Raw genomic sequence first — 17,855 nt, forward strand, 5'->3', positions numbered from 1 at the left:
CTTAGCGAATGCAGCGGAGGAGCCGCCCCTTGCAAAAAGCCATTAGCAAAGGCAAGAGGCAGGAACCCAGCAGCAAACAAATTAGGTTATTTAGGTTTGTTGTCAGCCAATACCCTTTGATTTTTCTATAATTTTGTGTATAATACCTGTAGGGTTTTCCAGCCAAACTTCATCCATTAGTCTGTTGTTGTATCATTCCCAGTTTTTTCCAGACACTGCAGAATACATCAAAGGACAGGGGGTTAGAACCCTTAAGCTGCTGGCTGATTTCCCTTTGAGTTACAGCATGCTACCCTTTCGCAAGGAAGCATACAAAAAAGTGATGGATGGAATATTTGAATTAATCTCAGCCACTAGTCCATCGTTATACTGCACAGCAAGGCATCTCAGTATGCACCCAGCCATATGCAAATCAGTCTTTACCCCACTCCAATGAGAACAGTCAAGTCCGAACTGCCAGGTGAGGTTCCGTCTGAAATGGAACACAAGCAACCCAGGACTTGTTTCGCCCTGAATACGGCTCATCAGTCAGGTATAGCTTTCACAAGAAGACATCAAAGTAATCCTCTTCGGCTTCAGGGACTACAATGGTAACATATGCTTTTTTTTAAACCAAAAAATATGTATGGTTTTAGCCAATGATAACGTTTTGCACAAACTATGAAAGAACAAAACAAGAATTGCCACAGCCAAAATGATGGCTGCCAACACCTAACCTATTGGCTTTGCCAATGCTTGTTTGAGAATTGGACCCTGTGTACTTTCTTGAAGTAACTGCTGACTTGTGAACCGTGTATGCTACTCAAGCATGAATTAGAATGAACTTTGAAACAAAGTATGCTTATGATGTAGAAGAAACTATTTAAACCACATGGTTTTGTGTTTCTGCTCCAGTCAAAAGGCCTCCTCTTAATTGATTCTCACACCATCTAGGAAAAAAATACATCTGTTCATTGTCTACATATAGCAATTGTTATCTGAAATGTGACCAGTGAAAGTGTGTGGCACTGAGTTGTAACAGGTCCGCTTAGTTTTGCAAAAGGCTGGTTTACCTGAGCTAAACCCCATTTATTTACTAATTAGTAGAACCTACACAACAGAATCTGCAAAAAATGCAGCAGATAGTGAGCTATATCAGTCAACTGTGCCTAATCCATAATGTGGAAATCACCGCAGTTGCAGAATTGCACATTGTGTCCGCGATTATCATACATTGTAAACAGGGCCATGTGATTTATCTGAAGTTTCGTCCCCATCATTTCAGAAGAATTATGAATTTACCACACTTACCACATAATCTAACAGCTGCTACATCATTTTGGTTTAAAATTAAACGATAATGAAATAATAATACCACAGAATATGCTGCATTATTCTACTTAATGTCTCTATTGTTGCTGCATAATTTATTCATCTCGTTACTTCATTTAGCTCTCCATTGCAACATAATTCCAGTGGCCCTGAAAAAAAAGCCTCGCGCATGATGAAAAGGCAACACATCATCACATATGCAAATTTAGCCCACGCTTTCAGTACACGATTCTACCCTCACTTTGACGGACTGTGCTAATTAACCGGCAGCTTGAAACGATGCAAGATGTACAATGTTTGTGTACGACCCTAAAGAGAAAGTAAAGACAAGATGGAATCATCAGAGCATAAGGAATATTCAGACTGCTTGGATTTACAAAGGGTATACTTATTACACGTTTTTCTGTAACAGTTTGATGTCGAAACAAATCGCATTGAGTTGGCGTGAATAATATAACTGGTTGGTTGCCATTTTTTCGAAGTGATATCTTGTTAAGGAGACAGAGGTGCTGGTACTCAGAGTCTCGCAGCTGCTGGTCAGACAGTGACTAAATTGTCCAGTAGGGGGCTTGCCGTCCCCAGACTTGGGAAGCTGCAGCAGCTGTTCTGGCAGCATCAACAGAGCTCGCGCTACTGAGAGGGCTTGCAGAGCACCTCGCGCGCGTGCAGCCGCACAGTGACGTCCAACCAGCTGCACATTCCTGCGCACGAGCTTTGAAAGGGAAGTTCAAACCTGCCACAGGCTGGCTCTGGCGAGAGGAGGAAACCGGGAAACGCACCTGCAGCAGCCAAAAGGACACAGCCAGGAGCCTGAGAAGGTATGGCTGTTGCTGCCCCAGAGAAGTGACAGACTACTAGCACACCAGCTTGCTTTTCTGAAGAGAATTATTTTTGATTGAGTTTTTCAAGAGTTTATCTGACTTTAAGGCTCACTGATAACTTTCAAACCAAATGAGGAAGAAGCGGACTGACTGACTCATGCCCGCTTTCAAGTTTGTGAATTGTGTCTCGAAGACGCCCGTTTTCCTCGCACAACAAAATGCAGGCAGTTCATGGAATTATCGGTGCCTTCTGTGCTGAGGCAACTTTTAAATAGGAGGGCACGGGCTGCACTCTGCTACCTCCTCCCCGGGAAAAGGAGGCAAGTGTTGCACTTTCCAAAGAAGTGAATTTGGGACCATGACTCCGGAGGAATGCATCCTCATAGACACGGGGCTCGACAACTTTGCACTTTACAACGACTCGGTCAGCCCGTGCAGCAACCTGACGGACGAGTCCTTCTACCCGGGGTTCCTGTACGCCATCCCCACCGTGTACGGCATCATCATCCTGATAGGGCTCATCGGCAATATTACTCTGATCAAAATCTTCTGCACCGTGAAGTCCATGCGGAGCATCCCGAACCTGTTCATCTCCAGTTTGGCGCTGGGAGACCTGCTGCTGCTGGTGACCTGCGCCCCCGTGGACGCCAGCCGCTACCTGGCCGACAAGTGGCTTTTCGGGAGAGTGGGCTGCAAGCTCATCGCCTTCATCCAGCTCACCTCCGTCGGCGTGTCCGTCTTCACCCTAACGGCTCTCTCTGCAGACAGGTAAACGACAGCGTGGAAGTCACACTGGCTTCAATAGGAAAACGAGGAAGTCACGCGTGCTTCAATCTCAAAATGCGGAAGTCACGCGTGATTCAATTGCAAGTGCATGTCCTTAAATTTAAAGTGCTGCCCCGAGATGCACCTTGGGGAAATCGGCGCTTTGATTCCAGTGAAAATTAAAAATGCTATAAATGTTCCCTGCTGTATTTGAAACTTAAAATATCAGTATACTGTGCGGCTGGTGGGACGGGACTCTTCAGACTGCCTATTCATGCAGTCTAGGGTCTGCATGCAAGTTGGAAGGCAGGTGGCTGAAAACCCCAGTGTCGACCGCACATTTCATCCTTTCAGGGAATAGTGAAATGAGCATGCCAATAAATTAATGTATTGGCCAAGGAATGGGTGTATTAGTTATATTTACCAAAAACATGTTTTGTGGCTCAGGTGTTTCGAATGTTCAGAAACTAGGATGGCAATGTACTATTAATAATTGTTGAATCTAGTGCGGGACACGTTTAAGTGCGTCTGTGTATTTTCTGAATCCTGCACCGAAAGTTATACAAAGAAAGAACAAAAAAAATCGAGTTTAGAAGTTGTATTGTATAGAATATTCGTTTCAAGGCTAAGAACACTTTTTTCCATAGTGTTACTACGTTTCACACCAGGTGTGAATCCCGTGGAGACAAATATATTTTACTTACTACTGAAGTTCGAAGTTGAGTCGTTTTGCTTCGTTTAATAAACGTTGCACTTACGAACAAAACATTCACAGTGACCCAAACAGATACGTACATGTTTGTGGCACACATACAGATACAGAGTATCTGATTCACACAAATACGCACCGACCCAGGTACACACACACATCCACGGGTATAAACAGACCCAGACAGACGCTCAAGCTCACATTTGTACACACGTACCATCACACAGGTAAAATATTACATCCAGGAACACACACAAACAAACTCTTGTAGACACTGGACCAACCACCCAGATATATAAACAGACACACACCCCCACTTAGTCACACACAAACACACATTGACACAGGCACACCCTGAGAGGGACATACAAAGACACACCTACTCCTTACTCACACAAAACATAGTCCCAACACCCTACATAATGTTGCCCTTGACGACTTTGACATATTGAAATATATTCTCCTTGCATGTGAAATGAACTGAAATTCTGCTGAAATCTTTCAAATGAGGTATGACCTAAATGAAAAGGTGCAATGCCACTGGCCATGAAAGGGTGGTGGGCTCTGGACAGTATAATAAGTCTGATACATTGGTGCACCTGCTGAAGGGTAGGGTGGGTGATACACAGCTATTCTGTCCGTTGACTCTAGGACAGACCAGTTCCTCTTTCACCATTTCCAGAAAGTCACCCTTTGCTTATGCCATGAAGCAGCCCCTTCGAATTCTGCACCACCTCAACACTATCCGCTGGGTGTCACATGTTCTTCTTTCAAAGGAATGATTTTCCCGCCCGAAAGAGTACAAAGTGACCTCACTTTAGCCCACTAACATTAGCTTCCATCCCCATCCCATCTACACAGGCAAAACCCATAGAAAATGTATGCATGTCGCTACCCAGCAGCATATGTAGTGTAAACATTGGAGGTGTGGAAGAATTTAGACAGACAAATGCTAATAAAAGCAAACACTGCACAGACATGAGACATCGACCTATCATTAAATGTTCTTTGGCACACTAATCCCTCACGTAAAATAAATGGATACTGGGTACAGGTCGTTGCCGGTGGTGGGCATACATGATAAACACATTGTCTACTGTAACATGAGTGATCCTATATCATGTCATATGTCCACATGAATGTATATACATATTTTTTTTAAAACGGATGCATTTGTAGAAAGCTCTTCTTTGAGAGCAATGTGACAGCAGCACCCTTGCCTGAAACAGTAGCGGAAAACCTCCTTGTGATGTGATTATTGACTTTTACTGTCACCGAGTATTGCTTGCTACTGGTTATAACAGAGGATTGGAAAAAAAGGGAATTAGTCTATTGTGGGCACACTGAGAGCGCGCCCAGCTTTTGCTGGGGGAGAAGAAGTAACCATGCCCTAACACCTGAATTCTGTCGCTGAGTGGTTATTAAAATGTGCCAAGGGGCACTCAAAGTGATTAAGACGGTGCCCACCCATCCTCAAAACCTTATGACTTTGTTCACAGGTACCGAGTGCTGCCAGTCTATCCACAGCACCCTGCAGCCTTGAGCTTCAGCTCTCAAAGCCACCTTGTTCTGCCAGCCACAGAAAGATGTGATGAGTACATCTGGCGTGTATAGCAGGGTCTGTGCTCTGGATAGTACACTGTCATAATTACCCCCGGGCTCCAATTACAGTTCAATTTGATATTTGAATGAATGACAGAACTTGAAGGGGTATTTACTCGCTCCCATGCTTGCATTCAAACGTCCTGCCCACACAAGTTAACTATCAGGACGCGAGTTTGCAGTGTGCAGTTTAGACTTTTGTGTCCAAAAATGGGCAGCTTGGTTGTGACGTATGTCAGACGTTTCTCGTGCACAAATGTAAGAACATTGCAACTGCAGATTTATATTTCACCTTCTGATGAAGCCCTAAAATAAAACCACCCCTGGGAGATTTTGGTATAGGTGTTTCATTCAGATTAATGTCAAATTTCTTCTAAATCCACCTATACATTCATAACATCCAATTATGTGATTCCAGTTGTATTGTCTCAGGCATACAATAAATTCGCTCCATCAAGTAGTATGGGGTGCGATGAGGACTTTAACTGTTTCGCTGCTGTAATTTTCAAAAGAAAAAAAGCACAACATGTGTCTCCCGTGAGGCGAGAATCCATGTGGGAAGAAAGTACACCCATTGATATTCTTTTATGGTAAACAAATATTTAAAGGGCCAGATTCACAGAACTAACTTAAGACACAATCCTAAACTTACTACTTTTGGTATTCACAGAAGTTAGGATTTTGTCTTAAGTTTGACTTAAGACAGACTTAAGACAGACTTATGACAGACTTAAGACAGACGTAAGACAAACTTAAGACAGACTTAAGATAGACTTAAGACAGGATTTTGTCTTAAGTTTGTCTTAAGTCTGTCTTAAGTCGGTCTTAAGTCTGTCATAAGTTTGTCTTAAGTCTGTCTTAAGTCTGTCTTAAGTCTGTCTTAATTCTGTCTTAAGTCTGTCTTAAGTTTGTCTTAAGACAAACTTAAGACAAAATCCTAACTTCTGTGAATACCAAAAGTAGTAAGTTTAGGATTTTGTCTTAAGTTAGTTCTGTGAATCGGCCCCCACATGTTGAATCATTACCAAACTACTTTTCAGGCTTTTTGCCTAAACAGTATGAAAAGGGCAGTTCTTCCTGCATGTCGGCTTGCCTCTGTGCGTGCTCTTCCCTGTGTGTGTGTGTGGCTGAGAGAGAGAGGACTATGGATGTCTAAGAACGACAGAGAGGGTAAGAGACTTGCCCCCACACAGATATGCATGCATCTAGTTGTACATGTACAGATAACGGCGATCAAGGGATGTTATGGTTCTTTACTCAGAAGAAAGTTATTGTTTGATGTTGAAAATAATTATGTGAAGTTCCCCTAAAGCTTGAGCTGACTGGGCGTTTAGACAGAGTATGATGCAAACAGAAGAAAACACTGATATTCGTCTATTGATTAGTGGATTAACAACTCTTCCTCAATGTGCTGAGGATTACCGCACATGCACTAGGACGCAAAGGGCGCATTTGAGGGGCATGTCCAATCATATCTCGTAACAGGAAAGCAAGCAAAAGAGAGATAGGGAGACAGACAGAGAGCGAGAGAATGAGAATGAAAAATTGGAGTGACTTGGCGAGAGAGAAAGAATGAACGACAGAATGAAAAACGAGAGAGTAAGAAAGCCACAAAGAGATGGCTAGAGATAACAGAGAAGGACATAATGAGAAAGAGCAGAAGCGAGAGAGAGAGAGGCAGAGCTGAATTACTAAATAGATGGCTGTAGAAAGACATACCGAGAGATTCACAGGGCTAGGGAGCAACAGAGCTTGACAGAACACTCAAGAGAGACAGACGGAGAGCGTGTGTAGGAGACAGAACGAGAGAGCTACAGGAAGAGAGGCAGAGTGCGAGAGAGATGGATAGAGAGAAGAAGAGAGAGAGAGATGGGGCATTTACAGACTGCAAGAATCCCCTCTCTTCAGAGAGCAAGCTTTACAGAGAGTGAAAAGTCTGCAGCAATACATTTCATCCATCTAGAGTGATGTTGTAAGTTCACAGAGCAGCTCCTGGAATGCACACACTCTGCTACGAGAGACAGTCACTGCCAGTCAGTAAGTGAAAGAGGTCTGAAGATACCTCCCTCAACCAGGGGAGTGAGTGTCAGGGTATGGCCACGAATCCCTTCCCCTTATAGAAATACTGACAGAGCATGGACAGACTGGTTGAGCGCATCCAATTCACAGTGCATGAAGTTGTTAGTACATTATAAGGATGGATGGCTCCTCCTTCCATAAGAGGAGTCATCAAGAAAAAGGATGTAGGAAATAAAATAGGGTCCAGAAAAAGGATATAGGAAATCCCTATATCCAGAAGTATAGATGCAGATACTTTATAATCAGGATGCTAGAGACTCTTCAATCCATGACGTACCAGAGAAGGCCTGCTATGCATAGAGGGGAATATTTACTTCCAATTCCCACAACGCCATAACGCTCAGGAGAAGGTATGCTATACATAGAGGGGCATATTTACGTACGATTCACACAATGCCATGTTGTGCAGGAGAAGGCTTGTTATACATAGAGGGGCATATTTATTTACAACTCACGCAACACCATGACACGCAAGAGAAGGCTTGCTATACGTACTGGGGTATATTTACTTACAATTCAAACAACGCCATAAGGCACAGGAGAAGGCTTGCTATACATAGAGGGGCATATTTACTTACAATTCATGCAGTTCTGCAAGACATGTTGTCGTGCTACGTTGCATGAATTGTAAGGAACGGAAAAGCTGCATATCTACTAAGATATGGTGCTCTTCAACCCTCTCCCTGCGCTTGCACACTTGTGGCTGCCTAGCGCCAATGCAGGCACCCTTGCGGCACCCTTGCTCTATAGGGCAAGGGTGCCTGCAGAATGCAGTATGCATAGAAAGATAAAGTAATGCGGCAAAATAAAGATATTTCTCCTTGTTACGTCTGCTTCAGAGAGGCGTCGCGTTTTTATGTATTCACAGGTTTACAAGGCTTCATACATCTGGGAATGAACCAACGTCCATGGGTGGATACATGGGAACGCCCAATGTTCCATCCATGTAACACCTCCATGATGCGAGTAACGCAAAGCAGCTCTTTGTGCTGCCTTGCATTACTTTGTATTTACTAAGCCATGCAAAGTCACATAAGGTGGCTTTGTATGGCTTACTAAATTCTAAAAAGGTTTTTGTGTAAAGGCTGTGCCATAAAAGTTGCACAAACTCAATCTAAAACCTTAGTAGATATTCCTTAGAATATATGCTGTACAATAACAAGAACTCCCGCCGAAGAATAGGTTTAAAGGCCACAGACACTGCAGAAGGAACCTTCTCTGATGGGAGATAGACTAATGGCATGTGCACAGGGATTGTGCTTTCAGAAGGAAATAGTATGGCAGTAAATTACCTTGATGGACAAACAACTTACCTCATGAGGGGGCAGTGAAACTTTTTTTTTCTAAAGGGGTTGGCATCTCTCCATGCGAATCTTAATAACAGTAGTTTGTCGCAGATTAAGTTGGAGGTGAGAAAGTGTGCAAGACTCACCACAAGTGATGAGTTCTCTATTCTTCATAAAATGGTGAAGGAGTCACTATTTCAAGCAGTCTCTCATACGGTTAGTACTACCCAGCACTGGCTGATAGAGCATTCTTGTACATCAGTGCTTGAGGCATCAGTGTTGCTCAGAACGGTCTTGTATGGCCAAAACTGCACACCATTGACTAAAAGAGTCACTAGCAAACACACAATTTCCACCTCCCTATGTTATGTGGTTTTACTGCTTTGCAGTGGAACACAAACTAATGTAGTGACTACAACCAAACACTGAGTGATAGTGTACACTACTGTGCATTATCGAGCGATTGTTTCCACTGCACAGCACTAACTGATGCTATAAATGCAGTACACAATTAACGAATAGCACCGCCTATTGTTTGCGCAACCATTGCACAGAACCAGAGGATGGAGTGCCAACTAAAAGCACCGTGTTGTGACATCATCACTGTACAGCACGGGTTCATTGGATAACTACTAAACAGCACTAGCACACTTCCCCATTCCACCACAGCCCTTCCTGGTGCCGTTAGCTGATGCGCAGGACTCCATTTTGTGGTAATTACTGCACAACACCTTCTACTTGTGTGAACATGTCCAGCGTCAAAAGATGAGGCTAACAGTGTCATTGCCTGCCAGTATTGGCTGATGAGGTCACTTCAGCTGCGAACCAGCGACTACCACAACTGCTGCTGCGGTCGATGTGCTGACTGAACAGCAGCAGCGGACGAGGGACTCCTGGGCAGCAGAGGTCGATTGACAGCCTGCTGCAGACGACTGGACCATGCATTGACTGATGCTCAGCACAGGCAGATGAGAGAGACCGATGCACAGCGCAGGAGAAGGAGGAGGCGCGTGGCAGAGCTGCTCGAGAGGAAGATTAACCGCATCAGTCGATGAGTGAAACTTCACAGCATCACCCAATGAATGAACACAGCAGAACACCCATGTGCAAAGTTAATACTGAACGGCACACACTGATGCTTGCTGAAAAGGCTGGACTCCAAGGAGCACTGGACTCGAGGTGTGGGCTTTACGAAGCGCTCATTAATGAGGGTAACACCTCGGCAAGGGGACAGCGGATTGAGCAGCCCCTGTGCAGCAGCGGCTTACGAGGATTAGTACTGCAGACCATTGCCTGATGTTAAATACTGACTGTACAGCACTGGCTGATGCGGCTGACAGCTGCACAGTACTGGGTAATATAGGCGGACAGCTGCACAGTACTGGGTAATATAGGTTGACAGCTTTACATTACTGGGTAATATAGGCTGACAGCAGCACCGTACTGGGTAATATAGTCTGACAGCTGCACAGTACTAGGTAATATAGGCTGACAGCTGCACAGTACTGGGTAATATAGGATAACAGCAGCACAGTACTGGGTAATATAGGCTGACAGCAGCACAGTACTGGGTAATATAGGCTGACAGCTGCACAGTACTGGATAATACAGGCTGACAGCTTCACAGTACTGGATTATATAGTCCGACAGCTGCACAGTACTGGGTAATATAGGCTGACAGCAGCACAGTATTGGGTAATATAGGCTGACAGCTGCACAGTACTGGATAATACAGAGTGACAGCTGCACAGTACTGGGTAATATAGGCTGACAGCTGCACACTACTGGGTAATATAGGCTGACAGCTGCACAGTACTGGATAATACAGGCTGACAGCTTCACAGTACTGGATTATATAGTCCGACAGCAGCACAGTACTGGGTAATATAGGCTGACAGCAGCACAGTATTGGGTAATATAGGCTGACAGCTGCACAGTACTGGATAATACAGAGTGACAGCTGCACAGTACTGGGTAATATAGGCTGACAGCTTTACATTACTGGGTAATATAGGCTGACAGCAGCACCGTATTGGGTAATATAGTCTGACAGCTGCACAGTACTGGGTAATATAGGCTGACAGCTGCACAGTACTGGGTAATATAGGATAACAGCCGCACAGTACTGGGTAATATAGGCTGACAGCAGCACCGTACTGGGTAATATAGTCTGACAGCTGCACAGTACTGGGTAATATAGGCTGACAGCTTTACATTACTGGGTAATATAGGCTGACAGCAGCACAGTACTGGGTAATATAGTCTGACAGCTGCACAGTACTGGGTAATATAGGCTGACAGCTGCACAGTACTGGGTAATATAGGCTGACAGCAGCACAGTACTGGATAATACAGGCTGACAGCTTCACAGTACTGGGTAATATAGGCTGACAGCAGCACAGTACTGGGTAATATAGGCTGACAGCTGCACAGTACTGGATAATACAGAGTGACAGCTGCACAGTACTGGGTAATATAGGCTGACAGCTGCACACTACTGGGTAATGCAGGGTGACAGCTGCACAGCACAGGCAGAGGGAGGAGTAATCTGCAAATCACAGGCTTCAGCCAGTGCGGGTGACTGCAGCACTGCCATGGCTGCTAAGACTGACGGATGCACAGCACCAGGAGGGGAAGGTGGCAACAGATGTCGTGACTGCACATGAAACTGATTACATGGCTGAACATTGTATGCACTATTTAAAGTGAGTGGTTGCTATACTGGACAGTTTAATGGAAGATAAGATAAAACAAATAGGCAAGGAACTTGATGTATTCTTTACTGTAAATGCTGACTTTTGGTGTGGCTACTAAAATCTATGTACTGCTAGGTTTGCTAGTTCTTGGGTTTGGGGTGGATGATTACAGTACAATACTGGTTCCTATGACTTGTAACTGCATACTGGCTATTGGATTTGGGTACTGCCAGAATGGGATGATCTGATCACTAGCCTGCTTCCTGGCTGAGGGGGCTGATTATTGTAAAAATGCATCTCTGCTAAAAGCTTAGGACTTGTACTTTACTCTGTGTTGGGGGGGGGGGGGCGTCACATCACTGACAACATGATAACATGTTTTTATTTACGAGGACAGCATTTACAATGTGCCTTAATTTTCTCTATCTGTCACTTACAGCTTCCATTTCTGTGTAAAATGTAGACCCCACGAACTACTGTTTGCACTCTTTCACATGTGTTGCTTTTTGCTAGGCATATTTAGAAAGCCGAGCAGCGATCAATTTGCTGTAACTGACATTCCTAATGAATCCCCTCCCCCCCTTTACATTACTTTATCCCTCTCCTCTCTTACCCAATCCTCTTTACGTGTTTTTCTGGGCACTTATTTCCTGGTTCCGTGTCTTTCCTTGGGCTTTGTACTCAAATATTTCATATTAGACATAGACAACAGACTACAGCAACCCAGAATTAGCATCTACCAGAGAGGCGTTTTTGAAGAACACTGGTATTCTGTAATACCCTTTTTTCAGGCGAGCATGCTCTTGGTGACAAACATAATTTCTCTGACGTTTTGTGAATAGCATTATGACCAGATAGGCCATTTAATTCAATGAACTTTGGAATATATCTTTTAGTAAAAGTGCCTGATTAGGGCGTGTCAAACACTTTATAATGACGGAATGGAGGCAACCGGTTGCACATAGTTAATATATGCTGCTTTTCTAATAGGGACATTGTGCTTACCCCAACAAGAAGCTGATACATATATTCTTCTTGGTCCTTTAAAGTTTATGCCGGTCTTCTTCTGCAGGCTTTTCTTTAGTTTGACAGTGAATCTTGGTCAACTAACTCAAATTGGTTAGAAGATCTGAGACCCCTAAAAAGGGGTCTGCTCACCATAGCCAGCTGGCACACTTATAAAGAATTTAAGCTTTGTCATTATTTCATTTCACAAGCTCTTTGGTGCTCTTAACAGAATTTCTGCTAAAATCGACCAAACTAGGAATGGCGCAAGTTAGGTTAGCTACTAATTCTCTCTTAGCAGAACTGGGCTACTGTAGTATATTGCTCCCATCAGCAATGTTCAGTTTAGAAAAAATAAATACATACATTTATTAGATAAGTGGTTACCTAATGAATCCCTAGTTTGTTTGGAGGTGTGGGGAGGCGGTCACTTAGCTATTACAGGTTTCCCAACTGGAGGACTCAAATAGAGGTCACCTGCTTTCCCCAGTGAGGTAAAAGGTTTAGGTTAGCTTTGTCAGTTATTAATATCCTGGATAGAATGTTGAGAGCTGGAAAGATAACCGGAATGCTCTCTGAACTGGGGTGGCGAAGTGAACTGAAGAACGATGTTGGATTCAACCCAGATCTGTGACTGGGGGTGACTGTCTGAAAGTGTCAGTGCCCCACACATCCTCTCCTTGTGTTTGCTTTGTTCACCCTAAATTGGCAGGGTATGTCGAGACGTGGTCCCTTTTTCATCTTGCCACTGGACTCAAGCTAGCCTGGCTAATAAGGGGTGTTACCCCGAAACCGGCCTCGGATGCTTGTTTACGGTCCAGGGAAGACCTTGCTTGGCACTTCGGGTTGGACTGTTCCCATGAAGAACAGGGTCAGGACTGAATTGCATATGGCTGGGTCTGAACTGGGGTGGCAAAGTGAGCTAAAGAATGATGATGGATTCAACCCAGATCTGTGACTGGGGGTGAGTGTCTGGAAAGTTTCAGCTTTCTCTGTGTGGGCTGCTGTTACCTGCCAACAAAGGGTGCATTCTTTACTGCCAGCTTTCAACGTCCATTTGGTTTGCTGCAGGACCTGGGAACGCAGCAGGAGCTGTGGCTGCATCTTACATTAAAGATAGGTTGGAAAAAAAAACTCATTCTTCTGTGGCTCTCCCTCAACCTCATGTAAAGCAGCCAGATGAAACAAGGCGCTCAGGCACCTCCACCTGAATTTGCAGAGGGAAGCCCAATCAGCCAAACAAAAAGTAGAAAGTATTTGGTTATGGTCTTCTTTTTTTTTGCTGTTTGAGCTTTCCCCTCAGCAAAATTACTGTAGCAGCCGAACAACCATGTGTCATTTGGCTGCTCCAGAAGAGGCCAAGAAAGCATTGTGTGTAAATGGGGCTATCATTTTTCAATTTGTCTTTCATTTAAGAGGCAGCATCACCCCCTGAAACGCTCCCTGTAATTTATTTTATGGGTGACGCTCTCTGTATTTTTTTTATGGGGGGATGGGCAGCCTGTATTTTTCTGGGGGGCTGGGATGCTAAAAGCCGTATTTTCCTTAATGCATGGGAATAACAGCTTTTTATTACCAAATGAGCAGTTATGGACCAGTACCGCACATGATTGCAGGGAGGATAATCAGGAGCCATTATTGCCCAGTTCTTAATTAGATCAATGGAATGTTGAAGCTCCTTTGCATACAGAGGAATGGCAGATTATCAATTATAGCTGACAAAGAGAGACTCATCAATTGCACGTGCAAAGAATAATCGAGCTAGCACTAACTTTCTGCATTTGAACAGTAAAACCTTTGCATTTTAATTTCATTCAGCACACACACAACGACTTCATGACATTTTGTATGGATTCTGCCAAGTGAATTTGAACCAACAAAGCAAATATGTTCAATAAAAAATAGAAGTAAACTTAGGGCCACAGAAACTGACGCAAGAAAAAATGCAATTGTGCAAAATTGTGCTGATCACTGGGAAATAAGTTCATACTTGCCAAGAAGCCATTCATTGAAGGACAAAGGAAATGTTCCATTCATAAAGACAATAGCAAAGCAAGACGTACTCGAATCTATTAATGAATTGTAAAATCAATAAGAACCACAATCAATCTAAGAATAAGTGGTTTAGAGCGGCAAGCAAAATCTTTTAACTGCATGGAAGAATGCCAATATATTTTTGACCTGATGGTTTAAACAGAAGTAGAGCAAATTAAGCACGATCTCCTTGAAGGGTGCAGAAGACTTCATGCCTATCCGCCTTGTAAAAACAATAATTCAGATCAACATAGTTTATCAATGGTAAATCGTGGTTATTCTTAAATGGTAAACGATAAAAGTATGGAAAGCAGTCGTTGTAGCAAATTACTGTTGAATTACTTTAGTCCATGGTTGTACAAGCATACAAATATTGTGTAGAATTTTGAGATAATCTTGCTACTTCCCAAGTATCTGTCCCAGATGGCCACACACAGCACATCTGCTTCTGAATCGAATCAAAGCATTTTCAAAGCTAATAGGTCAGACGTTTTGGAAGTGAAAGTGTTTGGAAATAGTTGGCCGTCTCTGTGTGTTGGCCACATCTGTCTTTGAAAGAAAATCAAACAATGAAGTATCATCATTATCATAACTTTATTTTCGATCACAAAGATCTTAAAAAGTGCATAGAAAAAGAAACAAATTAAAATGCATAAAAACATAAGAACCGTAAAAAGAATACATCTCTTCCATGTATACAGATAAAAATACAATAAAAATTATTATACAATACATTTTGAGCATTTGATCCGTAGAGCTAACAAAAGTTTAGCCAAGCCAAAGACTATTACTCTACGAGTGTCTGTAGAGAGAATTCTCAACACATCAAGGTAGTGGCCAGGGCCAATAAAGCCTACACAAAGGAATTATCCTCTTTCCCCTCAAGGTCTTATAATAGGGGCAAAAGAATAACAGATGGACTAGAGATTCGGGGCTTTCTCTATAGGCTGGACATTTATCCTCAGAGGGATCATTAGTGCCCCACTTACTACAGAACAGTTTAGTGGGAAGGGACTTGTAGCTAAATTGGAGGAATAATTCATGTGCAAGGGATGGGACAATTTCATCAATGGTTTCCTCAAACAGTAGAAGAGGTTTAAAGTTCCAAAACTCCTGGGTCAAAGTGCCCACCAAATTATATGAAGTATCATATTTAGCACAACAACATGTAAGTTGAGAGTACATGTCTTTCCTAAAGAGAGTGTTTTTAGAGGGTTAAGCAGTAAACCCAAAGAAGAGAGCTTTGAAAAGGTTGCATTATAAATGGTGGACTTAGATGTCATAAAATGCAAAATATTTCATAGTAGATATTTTTTGACAATGTGGCAGTATACTCATTGCAGCTTTAAGAAATAAAGTGTAAGGGGCATATTATCAAGCACGGCGTTAACATTATTGCCGCCTTAGCGGCAGAAAACTTCCACTATAGCGGCGATAATGGGCTTGATAATATGCCGCAGAGAATTCCAATAGAAGCCCATGTTGACACCAGAACATTTGCTTCTATGGGATTTCTCAAGGGCATATTTTCAAGCCCATTATCCTCGCTTTAGCGGCAGTTTTCTGCCACTAAAGCGGCGATAATTTTAACGCCGTTTCTTGATAATATGTCCCTAAGTTCGTGCATGTCTACTTCAATATCAAAAGCTGGAAATCCAACAATGTGCTCTCATTACCACCAAGTAAAACAAAACAACTTACAAGGGTGATCAGTGAATCACATAGTTGAGTTCTGACAGATCGAAGTATCCAGACAGCAAGCATATCCAAAGTAATTAGACATGAAACAACAATTAAAATGTCATCATATCAGCAAAATAAGTACATCACAAAATGCACTCTGGCCCTCGATTAGATGATACAAATCCTGTTGCATCAGTCGGCTAAAAAGGACTATATGGTCTTCATCACCACAGCCTAGTGGGGATACAAATGGGACAATACAACCATTCTTAGAATACCATGGATTTGATTAGGCAACCCGTCCAAACAATGTGGCCAAGTATGGCAAACTAATGAATACCAATGGCTGAAAGGGGCTGACTGAAAGCTCACTTTCTTTATGCACTTCTTATCTAACTTTTATATGAGGTCTTGTGGCCACTGAAGCTCTCTGCAAGCTCTCTGTAACCACACATAAAAAAGGAGGATGTAATTCGAAGACTTTATTTGTAATTTATTTTTCCAACCACTTCATACATTTTAACAAATTAGCCACACTCATACTGTCTAAAATATGATCTAAGTCATGTAAACATACATTACAAAGGAAAATCTAAATATTGAGAAATGCAATATTCACTGATTGGTGTAGAACGTTTCCAGTAGACACACTAAATATGTAGCAGGCATTTACATGTTGCCTGCATTTCGCAATTTGAGCACTAGTTTAACAAATGTTAAGTCGTATTTTTCCGATCACATCAGTGGCAGAATCTCTCCTGTTCGAAGCTATAAACCTGATGCAAGATGAAAGGTATAATGACTGCCTCATACATGGTGAAGGTTTTTGAATATTTTGTTTGGAAACATGAGATGACTTTATTTTCTTCTCAATGCAGACACATGCTTTAGATTTGTCTTCAAATTACAGAGAAGCAACACATCTACTTTGGCTGGGCAAGAGCCCTAAGAATTGTGTGACCATCCGACTCGCTACACACATTCATCAACACTACCCATCTGGGAAGGGCTGCAGCACAGAAAGATCAAAATACTGGATGACAGTACTGCATCCTAGATGATGGTGCTGTTCGCCTCCTCATCTTTCTGGATTTGTCAGAAACTTTCAACACAGATTATCATCGCAGACCTTTTCAGATTCTGTGGATGCTCATCTGTGTGAGAAGCAAGATCGTGAACAGGTTCACATCCTATCTGACAAATGGCAAGCAGCTCATCAGGCCAGGCAATTTCATTTGACTGAGATACTGCCTTTGTAACACACGATGTTACCTAGAGGTCGGTGCTTAAAACGTTGTTATTCAGTCTATGTGAGGAAATAGACAACAGTGATGAAGCGAAAACTCAACGCAAGAAAAATCCCACACCAATTTAGAAAACACTGTACATTTTTAAAAATGATTTGACACCAAAATGACAAAAATACAATTAGTAGAACTGGTGCTTTGAATTGTTAACATTTGAGGTCTAATCTAGTGCCTAAAAGATCAAAGCCCCAACCACAGACTTCTCTAGTCAGGGTCAAAGTAGAAAAATATGGCCGACGCTGAAGGAGCAAAAGTTGAATACCAAAAGTTGATAGGGCCCAGTAGGCACTTTCCTTCAGACTTAGAATACATTTCTTCAAAATATATTTAAGAAGGTAAAGTTCAGCAAGACTTAAGGCAATGTCTGAGGAGGAGGAATCATCATTGGGGAACTGCTGAACAAAGTGTAAGGGAAGGCTTACACGTTCAGACTTCGTCTCCTTTTTGGAAGTCAAAAATCTCCAGCGGGATGACTTTAGAAGTTGTAGCTGAAAAGAGTTCCACAGGGCCAGATATACCCTTTGGCGGAAGAACGCTGAACAGGACTTTGCTGATGC

The 17,855-nt window shown here is 42.8% G+C and overlaps 1 protein-coding gene across 1 annotated transcript in view; it reads left to right on the forward strand.

Annotated features, from left to right (window-relative positions):
- The first annotated feature begins 1,436 nt into the window (after nucleotides 1-1,436).
- GRPR (gastrin releasing peptide receptor) overlaps nucleotides 1,437-17,855 on the forward strand; it is a 385,034-nt gene continuing 368,615 nt past the window's right edge. Inside the window, exon 1 of the mRNA XM_085622226.1 lies at nucleotides 1,437-2,900. Within this exon, the coding sequence (XP_085478352.1) occupies nucleotides 2,491-2,900 (410 nt within the window). The 5' untranslated portion in view covers nucleotides 1,437-2,490. The remainder of the gene's footprint in view (nucleotides 2,901-17,855) is intronic.

Source organism: Triturus cristatus, chromosome 8 (assembly GCF_964204655.1).
Source record: "Triturus cristatus chromosome 8, aTriCri1.1, whole genome shotgun sequence".
Lineage (NCBI taxonomy): Eukaryota > Metazoa > Chordata > Amphibia > Caudata > Salamandridae > Triturus > Triturus cristatus.